Source organism: Juglans microcarpa x Juglans regia, chromosome 1D (genome assembly GCF_004785595.1).
Source record: "Juglans microcarpa x Juglans regia isolate MS1-56 chromosome 1D, Jm3101_v1.0, whole genome shotgun sequence".
NCBI classification, from domain to species: domain Eukaryota; kingdom Viridiplantae; phylum Streptophyta; class Magnoliopsida; order Fagales; family Juglandaceae; genus Juglans; species Juglans microcarpa x Juglans regia.
The window spans coordinates 44,040,761-44,064,439 of NC_054594.1; the positions used below are offsets into that span (position 1 = coordinate 44,040,761).

Genomic DNA, 23,679 nt, shown 5'->3' on the forward strand with positions numbered 1-23,679 from the left:
GTCCCGAATGCCTTATATATATATATATTATATATATATATATATACTTAGTGATTAAATAAGTATTTTTTAATGATACTCTGATTTTTTTTTAAATGTTTATGATGATTAAAAAAATACATAAAAAAAAAGAAAATAAAAATAAAAAAGTGAAATACATTGTTCGGGAACTTCTTCGGGCCACTTTTTCAATGACTGTAGCAAGATTCTTGCAAGAATCATTTTACTTTCAACTCGTACATGTTCACGAGATATATCGTTTTTTTAAACGTGGGATATTACATAATTAAATGTAAACTCAATAAGACAATTAGCTAGGAGAGTGATTTTAAAAAATAATTAAGAGACAATTAGGTGAAGGATTAATTTGGGTTGAGAAAAGTACTCTTTCGTGTGAGAAAATATATAACATCTGCACATTGAACCTCATCAGATGATCAATGTACGTATAGAGATTTTTAGAGAGATTCAAATATATTTCTCCCTAATTAAGTCATAATTATATAGAAGCTGATCGTGGTGGTGTTACCAAGTTTTTTAATTTTTCCATTAAAAGTCGACACATTTATATATACTAAATAGGGTACCATTTTTTCATATACTTAATTTTTAAGACAATTATTTCATGAGTTCGTGGTTATCCATCCATCAGATGGGACCATCTTTCTTCCGTGTTTTCTTTTATTTGTTCTTTTTCCATATTTGGAATATTCTACATTTAATGATGAACTTGAATTAATTGCAATGTAAAATTTCAAACCAGTTTTTATTTTTATTTTTATTTTTATTTTTATAAATACCATATTATTATCAACATGCACGAAAAAGTCAACATCCTAATACTCAAATTTTAAAGTGGCACGTTATTTGAATTATATCAATTTGGAGTTAAGATTTTTAATTTATTCCAATCTTGACATTTACATTGAGAAAGATAAAAACACATGAAATGTTTAATACATGCATATTATATATGTGTATGTACTTATACAATGTGGATGATGTGGGATGTAAATACTTTCCTATCTAATTATTTATATCTATAATACGATCTATATTTGCTCACCATCCAACCATTGATCTGCCCAACGGAAATTAATTATTAATGTTGGTAACAAAATTATAACCATAAATAAATAAATTGGTTTGAAAAGGCGTGAGGCGAGGGTCCCTTTCGGTCGACCCACCGCCATTAATCACATAACGCTAAAAAAGATTAAAATAAAAATCATTGAGAAAGTGACTTTGATCTTCAATGATGGAATTTGGTCGATCTCGGCAACGGCAAGACATTATCATAAGCACTCATCTCCACCTTAATTTTCAACAACGTAATTAATCATTGTACACAAACAAACAAACAAAAATACGAATATGGGATGCTCTCAACAATGAACACACTGTATCCCTCAAACCAAACCACAAACAAAATGATAATCGGACCAACTTTGTTATAAATAGATTTAAAAGATCAATTTTTGCTACTTTTATTGTCGGTGTGTTTAAATAAACGTACGGTTTCTAATTTCTTTTTTTTTTTTTAAATAATATTTATAGTTATAAAGTGTACAAACAATAAATATTATTTATTATTTATAGATAAAATAATAATAATAAATATTAGATTAATAATATTTTATTATTATTTTAACTAATAAATAAATAATCCAATATAAAAATATGTTTTAAGTAAAATAATTAAATATAAAATTATATCATATTATGTAAATTTTATATTTACATTTACATAATCCAATGGTAATTCTCTCGCCGCAACGCGTTATACACGACAGCAGTCAAATTGGACCATCTGCTTTCCTCCTGTTCGCCGTTCATCAAGGCCTTTCCCGCAACCATATTTGACTTTTTTTTTTTTTTAATATGAACATTAGACTTTGATTTTCCTTTCTCTTTTTTTTTTTTTTTTTCTCTTCTCATTGTTTGAGATGGAGCTCCATGCGAGGAATAAATCTTTTTCATTATTACAGATTGAAGTACATTACTAATTAAACAATTATGCTGATTATCGTAAACTAATTAATAAGAGAAACATTATTTGATTACGGGAGATTATCTTCAGTTGATACACCCTGATCCCGACTAGTTTCTAGGCCCGGACCTCCCTTAATTTTAAGCCCAGCCCAGCTACACCCTCGTCCCGACTCTCAACTCCATACAGCGGGTCTGCGAATTAATTTAGCAAAAACCTTCCGGAGCAACTCATCACAGATTCACAACCCATATAATTAACTAATCGGTAGTACTTAATGTTTTAAATACTGTACCGGATGCTATATCAGTTAAAGAAAATAAAAAATTTTAATATCGGTATCGTTTCGTGTACTATTTCGGAATAGTCGATATATGAATAAATTATATATAAATATATATATATAAATTATAAATAGTCTAGTCTGAATTGGTGATCAAAAAATAAACTTGTAATTTGAAAAAATGAAAAAAATTAAATTAAATTAAAAGCTGAAATATAGGCCGGTATGACCAGTATTTGAGCTGGTACAAAATGTATATGGTATCTATACCAGCCCAGTGACCGGTACGGCAAATACTGGCCAGTACGGTATGAGATTGAAAATAATGGTAGTACTATTTGAAAACTTTTATACCACATATAATTTACATGATATAATTTAATTTATAAAATTTATTTTTTAAATTAAATTATATGTCACGTAGATGATGTGTGATTTAAATCTATTCAAATATAATTAATTATATCGAATTAATTATAATGGAAAATTAATATAGGATAATTATTTTGGTAGAAAATTATAAAGGAAATAATATCAAATTATGAGTTAAAAATTTATTAATTATTCTACTCAATAATCTTACACCACACATTTGGTAAAAGAAAGAAAAAAGAATTATTTTACTCAACAGTCCTAAATTACACACCTGTTGAATAGAAAATTCTTTTATTTTTTTTCTTCAACATGTGTGTGTGGGGCTGTTGAATATAATTTTTCTATTATAAGTTCTGAATAGAAAATCCAAAACTATTTTTGCTATAAGAAAACCTTACACTACATATATCTAATTAACTAACATATGACTTGTCAGTTTTAGTTTTTTATTTAGATATATATATATATTTAAACATTAAATTAAAATGATAAAAATAATAAATCTTATATTGATTATATGAAAGTGTATAGTATAAAGCTTTCTTATAGAATTTTTTATATTTTTTATGACTCTTGTACTGTTTGTGGTAAGCTACAAGAGTGGGGGCTGCAAAAATACGGCTTCTATTATGGGTTAGGGAATGTGCGTTCCTAAATTTGTTCCGTGCGTGGGTGTCGGTAGATACCGATTCCCCCAAGGAAGTTTCCTTGGATTGCTTAAACTGGCTTCTTTCGATCTTGGATTGATTGGTTTTGTCGGGCTTGTAGTTGTAAATAAACTGTTAATTTTAAGGATAATGATTAGTTTATAATTAGTCTGCAACTAATTTTTTATTTTTATTTTTAAATAAAAGGTAGTTAAATAAAATTAAAATTATCTTTTTATAATATGTCACGATTACATTAATTGATTTAAAATGAATTATAAACGAATTGTGAAGTAGTTGTACGTTTATCATTATCCTAATTTATAGGGACTGCAGTTGTTGCTATGCAGCCCAACGATAAACTGCTGGGCATGTCCTAAAAAATAAAAAATATACTAATACATTAATAATCCATTTCATAATTATTAAGTAAGAAAAAAAATTAAATAAACGAGTGATCAAAATAAAGAAACAAAATCATAAAACATAGTATCATTTTCTTGATTTTAATTGTCATACATCTAATTTGATTAGTATTACATCTGAATCTCAATCATATATGATTAACACTAATTTAAGGAGTACCGTTATAAATACAATCTTAGCAAACCATTCGTATTCCTTTTGAAAAATAGTAAAATATATAATTAAAAAATAAAATTTCTCATATGAATTTCAGATTTACTTTCTCCGAAATATCTGCACACTAAAATGATAGAAATCATTTCCTTCTAAATGGCCTAGCTAAACAAATCCTCGTAACTATATTTAATTTTCTGTTAACTTTGCAATCACGCAGAAAATTATCTTTATTGGCTCAATGATCCTTGAGTTATTTTCAAGTAAGTGGTATGTATTAAGTATTGGATTCGAATTTAAATATAAATTCATGTTAGATTAAAAATCTTAATCGTAAGTACTCCATTGAATTTTCAAATAAAACTAACACCTATAGAATCATAGATTATGAGTCATGACTCGAGCTAAAAGGCAATACCTTCAACTTTTAACGGTCTAGACTCTAGGCCCTCTCCGTTTCTCAAAGGCCAAGGAAATATCTATTCTTGGGTGTACAGGTACTGGTAGACGTCATCAATGGAGTACGCTGGGATGAGCAAACAAATAAACGGCGTATAGTTAACCGCGAATAAAGTTTGTAACTTTTGAAGAGGGGGAGGAGGGGTTGCAAAGACATGATGCGCTTTCCAGATTCTCCAAATATCACTGTTGAAGACAAAATCCCAACTTGTTCAAATTTCTCCTTCCTTTTTCTCATGTCGGAGGGAACATGACCAACCTGAGATCTTCTTCATCTTCGACATGCCTCAACTTTCTTCTTCACACATTCATATTTCTGACCTCCAATCTCATATATGTAGAAGGTTTCGACTCTCTCTTACAGCTCCCACAATCTGGGTCGACCAGGATCAGACCCATATCTAAACGGGTTCTTTTTCTTAGTCATTTTGGTGCAAAAGGCGACGGTCTCCATGATGATACCAAGGTAGTCGATTCACCTACTAATTAACTTCTTATAATCACAGCTCATAATTACATACATTAAGGGCTCGTTTAGACGCTTGATTTCTCATAATTATGTAAAGTAAAATGATTTGCGTTGTTATTTTTGTGAAAAGAGAGAGACGAGTTAGAATAAAAATATTATTAATTTAAAAAATTATATTTTAATATTGTTTTTGTTTTTAAGTTTGTAAAAGTTGTATTTGTAAAAGTTATATTGATTTTTGTGTTTGAATAATGATTAGGTAATAATTAGATATAAATCTTGAAAATTTGAAATTGAAAAGTGCCGGGTTTGAGTGATATTTGTGAATGAAATTATGAGAAATTTTGATAATTTTAAAAATTTTATCTGTTGCCAAACGAGCCTAAGTGTAGGCGTAGTTATTTGAATTCAGTGAATGATTAAATAATGTACTTGAGGTGTCTTATTAAATACGAATGATAAACATATTCTTTGAAAACCATGTCTGCTTGTGGTTGAGAGATTTGTTTAGAGGATCGAGTTTAATTAGATAACATCATTGCTTAGAGCTTATGTGAGCTTTTTGGGATATTCAAGATTGGTGAGAAAAATTCCTTGTTTTTTGTAATGGTTGATTTCAATTGCAGAAGATGGTGATTATTAAGTGAAACAATTTTTTTGTTTTTTGGTAAATTTGAACTCACAACATTGTAGAATATAGTTTAAAGTTTGGATGGAGATTTGGGGGGGCATGAACACAGTTTGGACCTGCCCATCAGCCGAATTATTTTGTTTATTCAGAGACCGTTGTTAGTTGCTAAGGAAAACTGGGAAAGAAATGGATGTTAGAAATCTCAATTGATTTTGAGACTGTTACCATAAAATACTAAGTCCTTTTTTCTTTGGTTTCTTTTTCGCTTTGAACTTTATTTTGAGGGCAGTGAGGGTGGGATGGGGGTTTCCTGCATTCTTTTGCAATAAAATCAAGCATTGCTTTCTTTCTGGAAAGATAGGTGAAAGCACATTTACCGCTTCTATAGGCATTCTGTAGCCTGGCTTGGTGAAGGATTCTGAACTCATCCCTAGGGATGATGAAGACACTTTGATCATACCAAAATGCAAATTCCCTGTTTCTTTATCATAAAAAAATATGTTGTTTATGGTCGGTGATAAATATTAGGAGTCAAAACGAAGTCTACATGATCATTATTTCCTCCACATCACATTTCTCAAAGCCCAGCCTTGAGTACAGTATTACAATGCTTTTAGGCTTTCAAAGATGCTTGGGAACTAGCTTGTTCGTTCTCTCGGCGAACAAGAATTGTAATTCCGGCTGGAAACACTTTTATGATTCATCCTATTGATCTTGCCGGGCCTTGCCAGTCAAAGGTCATTTTACAGGTGCGTTCCAAAATTATTCTGATTTCTCTTAATAATCTAATTAGAACAAAATATTGCATATTTCTATATTTCCTTGTTTTAACTTTATTTGGTTATATTTTAACAGATCTCTGGTAAAATAGTTGCACCTGAAGATCCTGATGCCTGGTATGGTATGAATCCACGTAAATGGATCTACTTCCATGGGGTGAACCACCTTACCATAGAAGGGGGAGGCACAATCAATGGGATGGGACAGAAATGGTGGGCTCAGTCTTGCAAGACCAACTCAACAAATGTATCGCTGTCTTGCTCCTCAAACTTATTTCTGTTAAAGATTCTTTTACTTGCACTAACTGTGGCTTCAAATTATCTTATGGCAGCCATGCCAACATGCTCCAACGGTTAGTGATTCTTTGTTTTTGGAGTTAGTCTTGTTAGTTCCATTGTTTTGATTGTCTCTGCTTGTCAATTTTATCATTGTGGGAAGACTAGCAATCACTCAATGATTTTATTTTCCTGATAAGGTATGACAACTATAATGCAGGCCATTACTTTCCATAGGTGCAAGTATTTGAATGTCAAGAACCTCATGGTGGTTAATAGTCAACAAATGCACATGGCATTCACCAAGTGCCTTCGGGTTGTTGCATCCAATCTCAAAGTGATAGCATCTGCTCATAGCCCTAATACTGATGGAATTCACATCAGTGCATCAAAAGGTGTTGAGCTCGAGGATAGCATAATAAGAACAGGTTTGTTATGCACAAAGTTGTAATACCTTGGATTGATTGCGTATAAGTGAATGAGATCCCACATAACTCATCAGACATGGTCCATCATGGTGGTATGACTCAAGTTCCACACTTCTGGTTGAGATTTACTTTGATGTCATTTGTAAATATTGAAGAAGGCCCAAGTCACATTTGGGCCGGTATAGCCAGTGTTACAATTTAAAGCTCCTTGGAATCATTATAAAGGGCTTGAACTTCTCTCTTCCAAGCAATGTGAGATCCCATTCACCACCTTCCTATACACATTCACATAATTCGGGGTATTACAGAAGTGTTGCAATACTAAGCTTCATTCCAAGTTGCTGGTAGAAATTGTCTTGAGATTAAAAAAAAAAAAAAAAAGGGCTCAACCCTGTTTCTCATTAAACACTTCAAACTTCTCTTATACATTTTTTTTTTCTTTTTTTCCTTTGGTTCTCAGATTTTTATGTGAACGTTAACTTTATTTTTTTTTTCATCATGAATTTTCCACAAATCAAAGCAATATATTACAGAAAACCTAATTATGTGAAAATAATTTTTGTTCAGAAGAATTAACTCTAGACTATGCAGCTACGCGATATATGACTGAGATTTCCATGCTGACATGGTTATTTGTGTTTTAGCTTCAAATGCCCATATGCCTAAATTTTGACTACCGTATAACTAAATGTATTATTGAAATTTATAGAGAAACATATTTTCAATTTTGTTGTGAGGAAGACAGATAAGAACCACATGCTGCAACATAACAAGGTTGGAACGTTTGTGGTGAAAATGCTCTTTCTGTGGCTGATGAGTTCTGGTTCTAGTGACACTTTCCCTCTATAAAAATGGGTGGCGGGTCAGTTGTTGGTTCAATCCACTGTGTTACCTTGAAATGAATAAAAATAAATACCATCTCTGTTATTTGTTCATTTCTTGAATCTTGACTACCAAAGGAAAGGACAACCTGCACCAAACCTTTTACCTGTTTTTCTGAAGTTCACAGATTTATTTCGTTTTCATCCAAGTTATGCATTACCCGTTACCTTATAGTGAGATCTTGCACTTACTCTAGGGGATGACTGCATCTCTATTGTCAGCAACTCTTCTCGGATCAGGATCAGAAACATTATCTGTGGCCCAGGTCACGGCATAAGGTTGTCCTACTGCTTAATTTCAATAAGTTATAACTGTAGGTTTCAGCACCTTTACTCTGATCTACATCCTTTAGTATTGGAAGCTTGGGAAAGTCAAACTCATGGTCGCAGGTGCATGATGTGATGGTTGATGGAGCTTTCCTCTCCAACACTCAGAATGGGTTGAGGATCAAAACGTGGCAGGTAATCTTCACCAAGCTTGCATCTCTCTCTCTCTCTCTCAAAACACAAATACAGATTTCCTAGCTGATTGAATCGTTGTTTTCTTGTATCTTTATCAGGGAGGTAGTGGTTTTGCCACTGATATTTCATTCCAGAATGTGTTGATGGAAAATGTATCAAATCCAATCATTATAGATCAATATTACTGTGATTCATGGCTGCCATGTGCAAATCAGGTTTGCAATTCTTAAAACTTTAAATAATTAGTATTACTAGAAGCAATTCTTTGGAGTGAATGTCCCTGATTCAATTTGCTTCATACAACTATTTATAGAATTGGGTCCAGAAGAATTCCTTCATTCTTGTAATAGCGGACTGGATTAACATGGGCACATTTTTTTGAAGAAAAAATGGCCTTTTTTTTTTGGTTTGCATCCATGTATATATGTATATATGAAGTGTGCCTTGAGAACGATGAGAAGTCATATTCTAGGAACAGGCTATTGCATTCATCATATATATAATGCATAGCATAAAAAATTTATAGCATGATTTGTCTTCTATAATAGTTGTATGTCATTATCGCCCTATGAGGACACCTCATTCAGCATGGAACGAGTCCTGAATTTTCTATCAAGAAAACGGGATAGTCTTTAGAAATTGGCAAGCCTGTGTGGCTGTGACCTTTTATGTATTGACTGCAGACTCTGGCCTCCTCTTCTACCCCATTTCGTGAATAGAGCTGTTTGAATTAGAATATAGTAACAGAGATTAACATCTATCATTCCATGGGAATGCAGACCTTGGCTGTTAAAGTGGAGAACATATCCTTCACACACATCAAAGGAACTTCAGCAACTGAAGAAGCAATAAAATTTGGCTGCAGTGATGACTCCCCATGTGAAGGGCTGTACTTGGAAGATATTCAGCTTCTCCCGTCATCGAGCGGAATTACAAGATCTTTTTGTTGGAAAGCGCATGGCTGGAGTTCAGGTTTAGTACACCCACCTGCATGCTTTTCATGTAGTGAAAGCTGCATTAAACAGGAAGGCCTACTGGGTTCTGCAATTCAATCTTCCTGAAGAGAGGTCATTCAGTTCTTAATATGTATGGAAGCATGGCAAAGAGATCAACTCGGAGACAGATATGGTGCACGACTTATTCGGTTCAATCATTAGTCAAGGATATATAGGTTGGTGCCTAAGCATGCCTTTTAATAGCCCACGCACCAAGAAACAGGACGTGGCAAACCAACTGTAAAGCGTCTGTTTTTCTTTATAAAGACTGATTTACATAATTTTCAGCTTGTACATGTTATAATTTATTAGCATGTTAGCATTTTCCGTAAATCATTGTACGCACTGAAGGACCATTCCAATTATATTCAACTAAACTAAGCATAATTTAGTGAAAGTCAACGATGCCGTGCCTTTTCTCTTTCTTACGGCTATTCTGAAATGTTATACAATGGAGGAGCATTCTGTAGTGTTTATGATACCAAATGAACGTAGAGAAAAGACTATTATTATAGAACTTTCAAGCTAACACATTCATCTTCAATAATTCCAAAGAAACAAAGACAAATGCTTCATTTGGAATGATCAAACGAATAAACAAATAAAGGAAAAGTTATGATCCTCCTCATTCAGTAGTGAGTTTTAGTGGTGCATTTTTTTGGTAACTTCCAATATTGAAGCACTTGCACAACACGAGCTGAACTATTCTTGAAGCACTACCTTATTGCCTGGAATACGACTCTCCAAGTTATGAAGTTTAACACAAATACAGCTTCCAATCTTAAGCAAAGAATCTTGAATTCCAGCATGCTCAATTGCATCCAGAAGCAGTACTGGAACATCAACCCTCACGGAACTGCATATCAAATTTTATGTCCAGCTCCAAAGTACTAGCGAACACCAAGCTTGGGGCATCCATCAGCAAGAGGTAAGTCCAAGTTTTCTACAGTTCTAAAGGTTTTAGAAATCATCTTATCGACGTAAAGAGTTCCTTCCAAATGATCACACTCATGTTGTAAAATACGGGCCTGCCAGCCTGAAGCATCTATTTTGATGGGTTGGCCATAACGATCCAAACCTGCAACCTCAACATCTAGGTACCGCTCCACCACTGCTCTGAATCCATCAACACTGCAGAATATGACAATAAAATTAGATTTAACAACCATAGGCCATGAATTCTATCCAAATCACGGCTCTGTTGCAAATGGAATTCAAAAGTATCAGACATTCAGAGAATCAGAACATAAACCTTTAAAGTGCCTAGGATTCCTACGATTCGTCAATCCAAAATATTAACCTTCCACACAATAAAGTTAAAGAAGTGCTAGGTTGATAAAGAGATCTCACAAAGTAAAGTTCACAAGCTGATGTAGATAGATGTTATATGCTAGATCTTCTTTACAATAAAAAGAGTTTTAGAATTTGATGTATCACAACAATGATATTTTTTTTGTGAAACAATTAACAAACATTTCTCATCAAGTTATAATGTTGGATCTTAGATTTGAGAACCAAGAATTCATTAACCTTACCTTGGTTCTTACAAGGTCAGAAATCGATTGACGCTAAGATGGAGTACCCAAAATAAAGTGCTACATTAAGGACACCTTGCATCACTAACACTAGATAGTTTTTACAAGAAAGTACCACTAGCATTTTTTTTCCATGGGATGGAAAGTAGAAGCAGAAATTTCTCAATGTAACCAACGGTCATTTGGACAACATAAGGACATGAAGTAAGAGCACTGGAAGGTAAAAAAACAAACCGTGTGGCAGAAGCTCCTACCAGGGTAGATGCATGCAAATAGAATTATTACATATATTACAGAAAATAATATAAAATCTTCCAGCCGATATAATAGCCCTGTATGTTAATTCCATCAAACCTTAGTTTTTCAGCAAAGGGAGCAATGAAGAGACATAGTTGTCCCTTTTTTGTGGGCATCATCCATTTCTGTCACAAGCACTCAAATATTTTTCCCATTTTTTTTTTATAAGCAATTCAAATATTTTTCCCATACCCAAGCATATTACATTCAATACTAAAATTTAGATTTAGCTTGTTTTACATGATAGATGGTGGTTCCTCCTGAGCTATAATCTTTAATCTTGTAACTGAGATTCACATCCTAGACAAGTTTTTGAGTGGTTAAGCTTGGCTTAGTCTTGACTCAAGCATGGGAGCTTGAGGTTGAATTACATCTGGTAATGATTTCGCTAACCTACTCAAGCCCAAAATTTGAAATCTGTCTTGGTTTACTATCAAAATATATATCACCATATAAACACAAAATGCACTATAAGCTTCAGAAGCATTGAGACAATTCTGTTCAAAGGACAGGGTCTCCCAATATCGCTTAGCACAAACCAATGCTTGAAAACTGTATATCACACACCGTTCAAGAAATTTCTGTAGCTCAATACTTTTCAATTTCGCAAACCATTTGACAGTGCCAAATAAGGATGCACATGTGCTCAAATTGACTCTATTCAATGTCGCAGAGCATGTAAACGTTAAGATCAGTAATCAGAAAAATGACCTCTTGAAGAAAATAGGGCCATAACTGCATGTAATGGCACAAGATCGGTCATAGGATCTTATAAAATGCTGTTGCCATCACCTGGGTTGAGCAGTCTCCCCTTTATTTCTAGCTTGACTTTTCAAATTTGATTTGTGTCCTCTGAGAGGCCTTGTTGTACAAAATAAAACTTAGAATATATAATACAAATGCCTTAAACTAATTTGAATCATTATTTTGACACTAGAAACTTCTCCATTCATCAAAATACTTCTGGAAAAAATGGTCACTGTAACAAAGCTTGCAATCTAGTCTCAGCTCATGTATCATACAATAAGTAAATCAAAGTCAAAAGGATAAAGGGTCGAAAGGACATCTATCTGTTGAATTAGAAAAGATATTAATAAAATTTATATATACAAAAACGACTTAAAAGTAATCACAGCTGTCTGCGTTTACCTCAGGCACCCTTCAAAAAATAGTGCAGTCCGGTTGCTCTTCTTTTTAAGCTTTGGGTTCAAAATGACCTGCCTCAAAAGAACCAAAAATTATAATTATCAAAAAGTTGTTGGATGCTGCAAATATCGCTACCATTTGAATGTCATCCTTGCAATTGAACATACCAGGAGATCAAAAGGTCTTCTATCTTGAGCTTTAGTCTCTTCCTTAGTTGCATAGCTAATATATTCTTTTGTATCTTCTAAAACTATTATCTGCAGAGATAAAATGACAAGACAGTCGATAAGTTGGTTTCCCCCACTTCCTTGGTGTATGTTTTTGCAGGATGTAAATTTATATGAGAAAAGCCGAATTCAAATCATAATATCTATTGTATCTATTAACAACAAAATGGTGATCACTGAGTGGGTTCATCGATTTCTATTCACAAATATTATTGTTAACAGCAACAGAAGGGTAATCGTTTGACCAAAAAGAAATACTTCTCCTTCAGATCAAGCAGCGAGTCAAGTAAAATTGGCCATAATGCAAAACACGTTTCTCTCGATTTTATGTCATGCATTGTTTCAGAGGAAAAATAAAAATAAAGGCACGGTCTTTTTTTTTTTTTAATAGGTAAAAGAAAAAAAAGAAAAGAAATGCACAATCTTGTGCACCAATGCAGCTTCAAGTTGCCACTACCAATACAAACTCTCACTAGTCAAAGCAATATGCTCAATATTTAGCTTCAAAACAGCCAAAGACACAGTACACGGAGCCCCATATCCTCCCATATAGTTTACTGGTAATATCCTCTATAGTTTAAAATGAAGACTGAGAGAACTAAAATGTCTACACGTGAACCTCATGCCAGAACAAACACAGCAATTATGAAACCATGTTTTTCTAGGCCTTTTCATCTCTTTTCCACACTACCCAAAAGGAAAATATGAGATTTAGAATGGACAAAGAAGTGAAAAGCGAAACAGACCACTGTGACCCATTAAAGAAAAATAATTCAAAACTGACCCTTAGAGGTATTCCAAGCTGAGGAGCAGCGAAGCCAACTCCAGGAGCCGTTCTCATAACCTTAACCATGTCATCAATTATCTTCTGAATCCGCTCCGACCCAATTTCTTCAATTTCAACTTCCCTGGCCGGTTCGTGAAGAACCGGGTCACCCGACTTCACGATATCTGGCAAGCTCGTCTTCTTCTCTTCTCCGAGTCCCAGAAGCCAACCTGCTCTGGTAATCGATGTCGACAACGTACTATACGGTTTCCGGGTCGTGAAAGCGGTATTGAAGGGCGACTTCGGGTAGGAAAATTCCGGTGCCAAAATGGGTATATGGATTCTCCGAAAAATCGGGGTCTTTGTAGTCGGATTGAGGAATTTATCGGCGATGGATATGGGGCGGAGACGAAGGAAGGTCTCCATAGCCGTATCTTATTTTGATTTCCTTGGATAAAATTCGTATTGGTGGAGGGTTTAAGGCCCAACGGCAATATAATTACGATACTGCCACAAAGTGCGCTGTTGGTTTACGCTGGGCTTGGGCTTGGGCTTGGGCTTGGGCGTTATATAATAAAATAAAGAGAAATTTTATTTACCGGGTTACTGTTTACTCTCACATCCTATATTTATATTTTTTTTCATAAGATGTGGGATAATAAATAGTAACTAATGAGAATAATTTTTATAAAATAAATATTAACATTTTTTCAACTTATCTGTTGTTGAATGATTCAAATTTGGATAGAGATAAAAATAATATTAAATATTTATTTGAGAACTAAGTTATTTGATATCTTACACCGAAAATATACAGATATTGTAAGAGTTTAATATTTTCATATATGAAAGCTTCCTTATTAGAGCATCTTCATTGACTTGGCTAAATGAAGAGGTTAGCTAAAATTTAGATAATTTATACCAAAAAGACTCTACATTGAATTGGCTATTTTCAAAATAATTTGGATTTCTACTATAATGATTGGCCAAATATATACAACTACAATTGGTTCACCAAACATTAAAATACTAATTTCTCACTCCAACTACACACACGGGAACGACAACAAAATGCGGGAATATTTCTCACCCGTAACTCTTTCTTCACTTTGGTTAGTGAATAAGAAATTTAGATAAGTATAATCTCAATTTTTTGTTATTAGCATTAAATGACATTTGAAACTATGATTTTTTTAATATTAATTTAATTAGAATATAATTATTATTAATATTAAATTGGTAGAATTATAAAATGTGATACAAATAAATTAAATAAAAAAATTATTAATTTAATAATATTTTATTATTATATAGATAGTGAATGGCTAATCCAATGTGGAGATTGAATTTAAATAGAATATGTAAATATAAAAAATTGTGATATTGACTAAATTTTAAAGATAGATTTAATCAATCCAATAAAAATGCTCTTAATATACGTGCGATCTAGAATACCAAATATACCTTTTTTTCTTAAGGAAATATGTCTTTTAGTTTCATAGAAGTGTTTAATATTTTTATAGAAACCCAACCTACTATATATTTTGAGAAATGAGAAGGTCCTCGTGACGTGAACTTAGGACTAAAATATACTCTAAAAAGCTCAATTAACTTCTCCGTCTTTGTTCCATTTTCGGAGAATTTTGATTTAAAATGGTTTTTTATTTTTCCACTCTTAAGTAATAATGGCTGGGGTTTAAATGAGCCAAACACGTCGCGGGGTCTAATATAAAATATTTTCTTTTCCTTTTCATTAAATGTAGTGGTTGGCGAGTGCTTTAACCCATTATTTAAAAAAAAAAAAAAAAAAAGGGTTATCCACATGAAAGGTGCATTAGTGACACTAGGCTAGGCTCCATTTGTAACTGAGACAGACGTGAAATTAATTAATTATAATCTAATTTCATATTCAAACACACAACTCTCAAATCATTAAATTTATTTTAAATCAAAATTTTTTTATACATAGAATCCACAACTTTTTTTTTAATTCAACACCTTTTACATGTAAGACTCGTAACTTTTTTTAATTTTTCATAAATATATTTAAACACATCTTAGGTAGGCTTCACAAAACTTACTCAACCATCTCAACTTAAAATTATTTATAAAAAACTTAACTCATCTCAACTCAATATGATATCAAAGCGGGGCTTATATAGTTGTTAAATGGTGCAATATTACAGTGAGATGCAAATAACATAAGTTTGCACTATATAGCATAATTTCAAATTTAGAATAATTCTCAACTGATTCTAGTGACAAAAAGTTTTAAACTCGTATTTTTGCGAAGATATTATAAGAGGGAGATATGGAAATCAAATCGAAAACAAGAAAAAAATGGCAACCCATGCATGCGCCAGTGCAATTCATTCCTGATCCTACTTATCTGACATCTATGATTTAAGGCATCCGCCGTGATGATGACTACTTACCATACTCATCAATAAGTGCTCACACGTGCAACATTGTTGTGAAATACTATGCAAAATATACACACCAACGATGACAAATAAAGTAAAAGCAACACAATCAAGAACACGACACAGTATTTACGTGGTTCGGCAAATTGCCTACGTCCACATGAGCTGCAGAAATCTTATTAACTAGAGGAGATTACAATCACTCAATCTCAACTCACACTCTCTAGGGCTTTTGCTCTCTCACACAATATGCACTCACAAGACAATTGTTCTCTCTCAAAATATGCTTCTGGCCGTACAACACAAGTCTAATATGACATATATATAGTGAGTGGCGCTGGAAACCCTAATATGGCAAAATCTGCATACTTCGCTCGAGCGGAGTGTCGAGCGCGACTCGAGCGAACAGCCAAATGAACATTGGCTCGAGCGGAGTGTCAAGCGAACACTAGGGTTTGTGTCTCGCTCGAGCGGAGTGTCAAGCGAACACTAGGGTTTGTGTCTCGCTCGAGCGGAGTGTCGAGCGAACCTCTCTGACTTGCCTTCGCTCGAGCGGTCTGTCGAGCGAAGTCAAGCGAACTTGGCTCAAGCCAACTGTCGAGCCAACTTTCAGCAAACACTTTTTCAGCTCCAAACCAGTCTCCACATATACCCCAACAATCTCCCACTTGGAGACTGGGTCTCCACATGCCAGCCATTGTTTCCAGCCAAGCCCTATCATCTCTGCAGCTCACAGCTCCCGTCTTCAAGCTAGAAGACGCACTGAAGTCAAGCCCGACTTCAGTCTTCCACATACATCGCCCTTAGGGCGACTCACAACTCCCACTGCACTAGGAGTATCCGGTCTCGAACCGATCTTGGCAACCTTAGCCAACTTTCCCAGACTTTCATGAGGAACGACAAAGCTGACTCCCTTTGGCTTCCTCACATGTTTCGCGCGACCAAGCCTGCCTTTTTGCACTCTTGTATTTCCCTGCACATCACTGGATCCCGATGTCAAATACAAAGAATTAGATCTCTTACCATGCGCTAAGACCAGCGCACCCTTAGTAATCTTCCAAACCCCTCCAGAGAACGCTACTGCAAAACCGCTGTCATCAAGCTGTCCCACAGAGATCAGGTTTTTCTTCAGATTTGGAACATGTCTAACTTGCTGTAAAGTCCACACGCTCCTGTTTGGAAGTGTGATATGCACATCACCCACTCCTACTACATCCAGTGCCTTTCCATCAGCCGTATACATCTTCCCAAAATCACCAGCAACATAATTCTGCATGATTTCTCGATGTGAAGTACTATGGAACGAAGACCCTGAATCTAACACCCAATCATCAATCGGACTGTGCACTGCAAGAAGTAAGGCATCATGAATTTCTTCTGCCACTACATTCACAGCATCATCATCAGAACTTTCTTGATTCCTGCAGTTTCTCTTGATGTGGCCCGGCTTGCCACAACTCCAGCATGTGATCTGCTGTCCAGATCTCATCTTGCTATTTCCCCTACTCTTGGAGCTTGACTTGCCATGTCCTCTGCCTCTATTGTCAACAATCAAGGCAGATCCTGAACTCGAGGACTCACCAAAGTCTCTCCTACGTACTTCTTCAGCAAGCACCATGTCACGTATGTCATCGTAGTTCAGTTTTGCCTTGCCGGCTGAACTACTCACAGCCATCCTCATGGCCTCCCAACTATTTGGCAACGATGCCAACAAAATCAATGCTCTGATCTCATCATCAAACTCAATCTCTACAGAAGACAGTTGATTTGTGATCGTATTGAATTCATTCAAGTGTTGGGCTACAGACATACCTTCAGACATCTTCAGATTGAACAATTTCTTCATCAAGTGCACCTTATTGTTCGCAGACGGCTTTTCATACATACCTGACAAAGTCGCCATGAGATCCACCGTGGTTCTCTCCTTACTGACATTGTGTGCCACTGTTCTCGACAAAGTCAGCCGAACAAGACCTAGAACCTGTCGATCTAACAGGGTCCACTCAGCATCAGTCATGCTCTCCGGCTTCTTTCCCAACAGTGGAAGGTGGAGCCTCTTCCCATAGAGATAATCCTCAATCTGCATCTTCCAGTATCCAAAATCAGTGCCGTCAAACTTCTCGATCCCGGGTGCGTTTACATTATCTCCAGCCATCATTCTCTTTCAGATCCGACCTTGGCTCTTGATACCAGTTGTTGTGAAATACTATACAAAGTACACACACCAACGATGACAAATAAAGTAAAAGCAACACAATCAAGAACACGACACAGTATTTACGTGGTTCGACAAATTGCCTACGTCCACAGGAGCTGCAGAAATCTTATTAACCAGAGAAGATTACAATCACTCAATCTCAACTCACACTCTCACACAAAATGCACTCACAAGACAATTGTTCTCTCTCAAAATATGCTTCTGGCCGTACAACACAAGTCTAATATGACATATATATAGTGAGTGGCGCTGGAAACCCTAATATGGCAAAATCTGCATACTTCGCTCGAGCGGAGTGTCGAGCGCGACTCGAGCGAACAGCCAAATGAACATTGGCTCGAGCGGAGTGTCAAGCGAACACTAGGGTTTGTGTCTCGCTCGAGCGGAGTGTCGAGCGAGACTCGAACGAACCTCTCTGACTTGCCTTCGCTCGAGCGGTCTGTCGAGCGAAGTCGAGCGAACTTGGCTCAAGCCAACTGTCGAGCCAACTTTCAGCAAACACTTTTTCAGCTCCAAACCAGTCTCTACATATACCCCAACACAACATGACACGTCCATCATGTTTATTGGATACACCATGTGCATGCAATGCATCTATACACAATTATGGAGTTTGGTATGAATCCCATGCTATATATTCTTGCTCATCAGTAATCATCCACGAACCTTCTTTCTTTCTAATAATTCAAACACACAAATATATATATATATATATGTTTGATAAATGTTACAAATATAAAAAAATTACAAAAAATAAATTTACAAATTGATATCATTTTATTGATTTCATTGAATCTATTAGATCTATTTTATAATAAAAGTAATTTTATATTCTGACGAATCACATCAAATCACATCAATTTATAAGTATACTTTTGTGTAATCATGATTAAAGTATTTTCCTCTCTATATTATATATATATATATATATATATATCTATATATTAATATATCTGTTCCCATCGCGGGAGACCCGGCGCTTGGATGGGCACCTTTCGATCCTAATCCATGCGGGTGAAATGCCTTAAGCCGCACTATACAGTCATTTAGAAATTGGAAGCTCCAATCACTTGCTTAGTTCGTAGTTAATTAACAACTTACTTTGTTTTCAAAGTCAGCAAAGTTGTGCACTTAATTGGGCGCCAACCTCCATTTATAAACCTTCCTTCACTCTAATGGGGAACAAATAATTGCAGTTTTGACTCCATAATAAAATAATACAATTTTTTTTTTTTTTTTTCTATATATATGTGGAAGCAAAGGACTTGATCAAGAATCCTATCCTGGGTTTTGTTTGCTTCAGAGAAGAGAAGACGCTGTAATGAAGAATAGCTCCATGTCGCATCCATTCGATAGTACCCAGAAAACTCTACAGCGTGAAAGAGATCGGGCCGGGCCCAGTGGTTCCAGAGATAAGGGAGATGTGAAGTCTTATACCGTGGAGAAGAACAAGGAGGCAGTGTCAAAGAAGGCAGAGAGCAAGCCGCCCCAAGACATTGATGAAAGTGCCGAGGCTTTCATCAAGAAGTTCCGGCACCAGCTCTTGATCCAAAGGCTCGAATCCATAGAGAATTACGAGCAAATGCTGGCAAGGGGGCTGTAAAATACCCCGTCTCGATCGATCTTCGTGTGACTGTATTAATGGAGTTTGTGTATCGTTTTTCATTTGTTGCTGATTCTTTCTACTGATCTTTAATGGATGTGCATGTTTTAGAGTGGATTCAGCATATATAATTATATATGAAGTTTTTGGGCATTCAAAGATGAAATATTAAAATTTGCCTTCTTTTAGTACTAGTTGTTTTCCTTTTGTTTGCTGTTTTGAACGTTGTTATAGCTTGTGTATACGGTTCTTGATTAAGTCATAGATGTGCCGATCGGGTTTGCTCAAAGCATTTATCCATAGATCGATTTAGCATTCGGCGTACGCAAATTCTTTTATCATGCTTTCTTCATAACATTTTTTTTTCTTTTTTTGGCACCTAGACAGACATCCTTTGGTCATTATTCTTACAGAATACAGATCTCTGATTACTTGTATTTTAGAACAACTTTCAGCTCAGACAATCTGCTTTGAGAATGCGAATGCTCTGTTAACCCGTGGTACTTTAATTATAGCAAACGTAAAAAACTTGGGAGACGTTGGCAATTGTGCGAAGCTGCTCCACTTAATAAGAGATCTGTGAATGCTCTGCTAAGCTGCTGCTTTGACTGCAAACATAATTACAGCCAAAATCAGTCTTAACCCAAAACCCAGTTGACAAATCTTTAGATCTGACCCATTTCTTAATAAGAAATTCACACGAGCAGAATTCCTGTGAATAGTTTGTCCGAATGGAATCCCAAGAGTTCCTAAATAGGTGGTTGTTAGAGTGTCTGAGTTGAAGTGGTTAAGCTCAAGCTCCTCTGTTCATGGTCAATTTTGGTGTTCGCTACCCAGCAGAATAGTAGATAAATCCTCTCCCCATGTCTTTCAAGGTAACATCACAGGACTCGCAGCTATACGAACAACTCTGATAGGCTAAAAGTATACGCCATCTTTGAATATAAACTAAATCAATCTTCAATCTTCAATCTGCATACTCTCAGAATAAACCTTTAAAATGTCTTTATAGACTAGAATGAAAATCTCTTTCATCCAAATAGGAACATACAATTTCTACACGTTCTCAGGTGAACAAAAGCAAACTCTCACAGACTCACAGTAGAACCTAGAAGTTGGTGATCACTTCACCATGCACAATTCTCACCTCTCCTTACCCCACATGAGTCAGTCACGGAACTGACTTAGAAGTCAAGTTGGTGTTGCCAACAACGACGTGGGCATTTGAGACCAGAATATGCAAGACAGCCAAGGAAATTCCAACTCTTAATAAAGTTGGAAAGCAACCGTTTCCCACTAAGAGGAGTTCAAGAGGTTATCTTATTACAAACAGGACACAAAACGAGACACGAAAATGGGACATACTATAGTTGGGATGGTTTTATTCTCGGCACTTCACCCAACAATTCTTCTATTGATGGACCACTCGGATCTGCTGCTGTTGCTGCTGCATCATCTGGAGGTTTACACGCAAGCATGGCCGAGCCCTCTCGCCCGCCAGAGGGACGACGGGCAGGTTGTCACAGTTGCATATCTCGATCATGAAGCCATCAGGGTCGTGAAAAAAGATTTGATCAACGTGAATCCCGCCTTCCTCCACCATCGCCCGCACGTGAGTAATCCCCATCTCCTTCAGCTTCTTCTCCACCGCGCTCATGCTCTCACACTGCTCATCAACCACATGAATTTCATCGTTTAATTAACGTTGCTAGAGACCATATAAATTAACGTTGTTACAGTTTTGTTACAAGCAACGTCATGGACCTGATCATGCTCGAATTTTCGCATCACTGAACATATTTGGGACGTGGGGTGCACGTACAGGAGTAGCAAGACAAGTAAGACACAAAATATTGAATATCATCTATTTCTTGAGTAGTACTCAATATCTATTGATCAGAAGTAGTGTTGAGCATTGAAATTTTCTCTGTTTCCCCTCAAAATTAGCTTCTTGAAATATAGGAAACTTTCCAAAATTCTTCTAAAAAAATTCGAGAATCTTCACTCCATTCATCTCAACACAATTTTTAATTGAAATTCTTTTTTGTATCTGTCTCAATCCCAGCTTGTTTGTTTAGTACGATGAATGATTCAGCAATTTCATCTACCACTTCATTTAAAGAACTTGTTCAGATGAAATTCTACAACGTTCTGACCGACAAACAAGAAGAAAGAAGGAAAGAAAGGCCATATATTTCGACCGAAAATTACCTGGAAAGAAATATGATTATCCTTTGGGTTGATTTCAGTCTTCTTTGGAATGTTATCTGGATCCTCTGTTTGCAACAAATGTATTCCGATCCCGTAGCCGAATAGCCTATACATATATCGACAACATTCAGAAACCAGAACCCATCTAAGATTATTATAAAGAATAAAACAAAAACAAAACTTTTCAACAAGAATCGAGAAGATCAAATGAAAAATCACTTAAAAAATAATAATAATAATAAAAGAGAAGAATTTAAAAGAATTATGTTCTTGATCCGTTTATTCCTGTTTATGTACTGATCTTATTGTGCATGTGAGATTAATTACCATGCCCCATCAAAATTAAAAGAGCCTGGCCTCCTGATAGGGAAAAATCCAAGAACATTCTGATAGAAATCGATGGACTCCTCAACTGATCTACACACAAGTGAGATGTGGTTCAAAGATTTGAGATGCAGAGGGTTTGCCATGCTTTCTTTCATTTTCGCAAGAAAAACTCCAAATCCAAGAACAAACACTGACCAAATAGATATTAATACTAAGTTTTTTCTCCTCGAAATTAAACGAACGAGGAGGATAGCTAGAGATGATAGCAAAAGAGCCAAACAGGGGAAGCGAAATTGAATTAAGCAAGAGAAGTTTGGAAATAGTGGGACTCCTTGAGTCACGCAGTCGAAAAGAAAGGGCGGGTAGTGGCTCAATATATAGCCTATAGGCGTCGTGGAACTCTTTCATGTAAGCCACGTTTCCTCTGCATGCAGATGTCTCAAGAGATCTCGATTAGTTTTACACGTAGGCTAGCTCCTCGTTGCTGACTCGGATGTCAACCTTACCTACTCCGTGGGTGGGTCCCTGAGACACGTTAGCAGTGAGCCTATCCGTTTTGTTTTATTTATAATCTGTTCGATAGCTTAGAAAATAAATTTATTGATTAGTAGTATAGAATTTTCTCCAGCCTATATATAAAAGTGACGTGTCTTTTTAGCACTTATATTATGCAAATTAGGTTCTTAATTTTGACAATATAATGATGGAAACATTCTCGCAAAGGTACCAAAATTTCTTTCAATTTGATAGCATGCGGAAGGACGAAACATTAAAGATGTAAATGTGTATTATATATTATTATGCAATCAAATCATGTATCGATCACGCAATTTGTCCATACTGTATCATTTAATTAATTAAGTGGCCAGTCATGATTAGCGGCCGTAATTTGGAAGTGAACATGATAGCATGCATGCCTACGTGAGTATTTTATAAGGATGTAATTTTAAAATATGTAAATATCTCATATTTATTTAAAAATAAAAATAAGATTTAAAAAAATAATTTTTTTACATGATTCAGATTTAACTATTTTTTTTAAAGAGAATACACGAAAAATATAATTTTGTAAATATTATTTCTTATTTTACATTTGCTTAAATTTCTTATTTATTTTGGGAGTATTTATGGCGCGCACGCTTTGAATTAATGTGAAATTACATGCATGTGAATGGATGCATACAAGTCTAAAGTATAATGATAAATGAAATTGATTTCCTTTGACAGGGAAGACGAACGAGCTAAAGTCGCTAATCAAAATGGCCTACTACGTATTTTGAAGAAACCTACATATATCCCTCATTCTTGAAAGTACGTACTCTTAATTTTTCCACTCCCAAAATAAGGATAATATCATCTTAATTAATAAGCGATGATCAGCGTACCACCATGCATTTGTAAGAACTTGTCTCGATTATTTTTACAGATGAAATGAGATAAAAATTAAAAATTAAATAAAATATTATTAGAATATATATTTTTAATATTATTTTTATTTTAAAATTTGAAAAAATTGAATTATTTATTTTATTTTATATGAGAATTTGATAAAATCATAATAATTAGATTAGATGAGATGAGAATTTTTATGAAATTGAATGAGGCCTAATCACACACTAATCTTACTTGACCTCTAGTACTTAGCCTTTTAACATGAAATTTAATTACTAGC

At 35.1% G+C, this 23,679-nt stretch overlaps 3 protein-coding genes across 5 annotated transcripts; 1 reads left to right on the forward strand and 2 right to left on the reverse strand.

Moving 5' to 3' along the window:
* Positions 1–4,347: 4,347 nt before the first annotated feature.
* LOC121259677 (probable polygalacturonase At1g80170) lies at positions 4,348–9,484 on the forward strand. Of its 2 annotated transcripts, none has more exons than XM_041161364.1 (9): positions 4,348–4,799; positions 6,051–6,182; positions 6,289–6,459; positions 6,545–6,565; positions 6,709–6,916; positions 7,995–8,076; positions 8,151–8,259; positions 8,358–8,474; positions 9,039–9,484. In XM_041161364.1, exons 1-9 carry the CDS (start codon positions 4,584–4,586, stop codon positions 9,318–9,320), a joined length of 1,338 nt encoding a protein of 445 aa, XP_041017298.1. In that variant the 5' UTR covers positions 4,348–4,583; the 3' UTR covers positions 9,321–9,484. The 2 variants fall into 2 exon arrangements, with proteins under 2 accessions (XP_041017298.1, XP_041017305.1); XM_041161371.1 differs by having other exon boundaries at positions 8,943–9,071.
* A 262-nt stretch (positions 9,485–9,746) lies between these two features.
* Positions 9,747–13,675, reverse strand: LOC121260676 (peptide deformylase 1A, chloroplastic). Of its 2 annotated transcripts, XM_041162630.1 has the most exons (6): positions 13,580–13,675; positions 13,244–13,534; positions 12,400–12,489; positions 12,236–12,303; positions 11,879–11,947; positions 9,747–10,385 (listed from the first exon to the last, which is right to left on the reverse strand). In XM_041162630.1, the coding sequence occupies exons 1-6, from the start codon at positions 13,649–13,651 to the stop codon at positions 10,145–10,147; spliced, it is 831 nt and encodes a 276-aa protein (XP_041018564.1). In that variant the 5' UTR covers positions 13,652–13,675; the 3' UTR covers positions 9,747–10,144. The 2 variants fall into 2 exon arrangements, with proteins under 2 accessions (XP_041018564.1, XP_041018572.1); XM_041162638.1 differs by lacking the exon at positions 11,879–11,947.
* A 6,782-nt stretch (positions 13,676–20,457) lies between these two features.
* LOC121261411 (metallothiol transferase FosB-like) lies at positions 20,458–22,360 on the reverse strand. Its single transcript, XM_041163766.1, has 3 exons — positions 22,008–22,360; positions 21,681–21,786; positions 20,458–21,135 (listed from the first exon to the last, which is right to left on the reverse strand). The coding sequence occupies exons 1-3, from the start codon at positions 22,160–22,162 to the stop codon at positions 20,881–20,883; spliced, it is 516 nt and encodes a 171-aa protein (XP_041019700.1). The 5' UTR covers positions 22,163–22,360; the 3' UTR covers positions 20,458–20,880.
* Between the last annotated feature and the right edge of the window lie 1,319 nt (positions 22,361–23,679).

What these genes read in the sequence shown, in the direction of transcription:
- LOC121259677 (XM_041161364.1), top strand. Translation starts at nt 4,584, where the DNA reads ATGACCAACCTGAGATCTTCTTCATCTTCGACATGCCTCAACTTTCTT. An exon ending in CATGCCAACATGCTCCAACG is followed by an intron (nt 6,566 to 6,708) that starts GTTAGTGATTCT and finishes ACTATAATGCAG; the next exon opens with GCCATTACTTTCCATAGGTG. An exon ending in GGCCCAGGTCACGGCATAAG is followed by an intron (nt 8,077 to 8,150) that starts GTTGTCCTACTG and finishes TACATCCTTTAG; the next exon opens with TATTGGAAGCTTGGGAAAGT.
- LOC121260676 (XM_041162630.1), bottom strand. Translation starts at nt 13,651, where the DNA reads ATGGAGACCTTCCTTCGTCTCCGCCCCATATCCATCGCCGATAAATTC. An exon ending in ATCCGACTACAAAGACCCCG is followed by an intron (nt 13,535 to 13,579) that starts ATTTTTCGGAGA and finishes CCGGAATTTTCC; the next exon opens with TACCCGAAGTCGCCCTTCAA. An exon ending in TTTTTTGAAGGGTGCCTGAG is followed by an intron (nt 11,948 to 12,235) that starts GTAAACGCAGAC and finishes TTGTACAACAAG; the next exon opens with GCCTCTCAGAGGACACAAAT.
- LOC121261411 (XM_041163766.1), bottom strand. Translation starts at nt 22,162, where the DNA reads ATGAAAGAAAGCATGGCAAACCCTCTGCATCTCAAATCTTTGAACCAC. An exon ending in TTTAATTTTGATGGGGCATG is followed by an intron (nt 21,787 to 22,007) that starts GTAATTAATCTC and finishes ATATATGTATAG; the next exon opens with GCTATTCGGCTACGGGATCG. An exon ending in ATAATCATATTTCTTTCCAG is followed by an intron (nt 21,136 to 21,680) that starts GTAATTTTCGGT and finishes GTTGATGAGCAG; the next exon opens with TGTGAGAGCATGAGCGCGGT.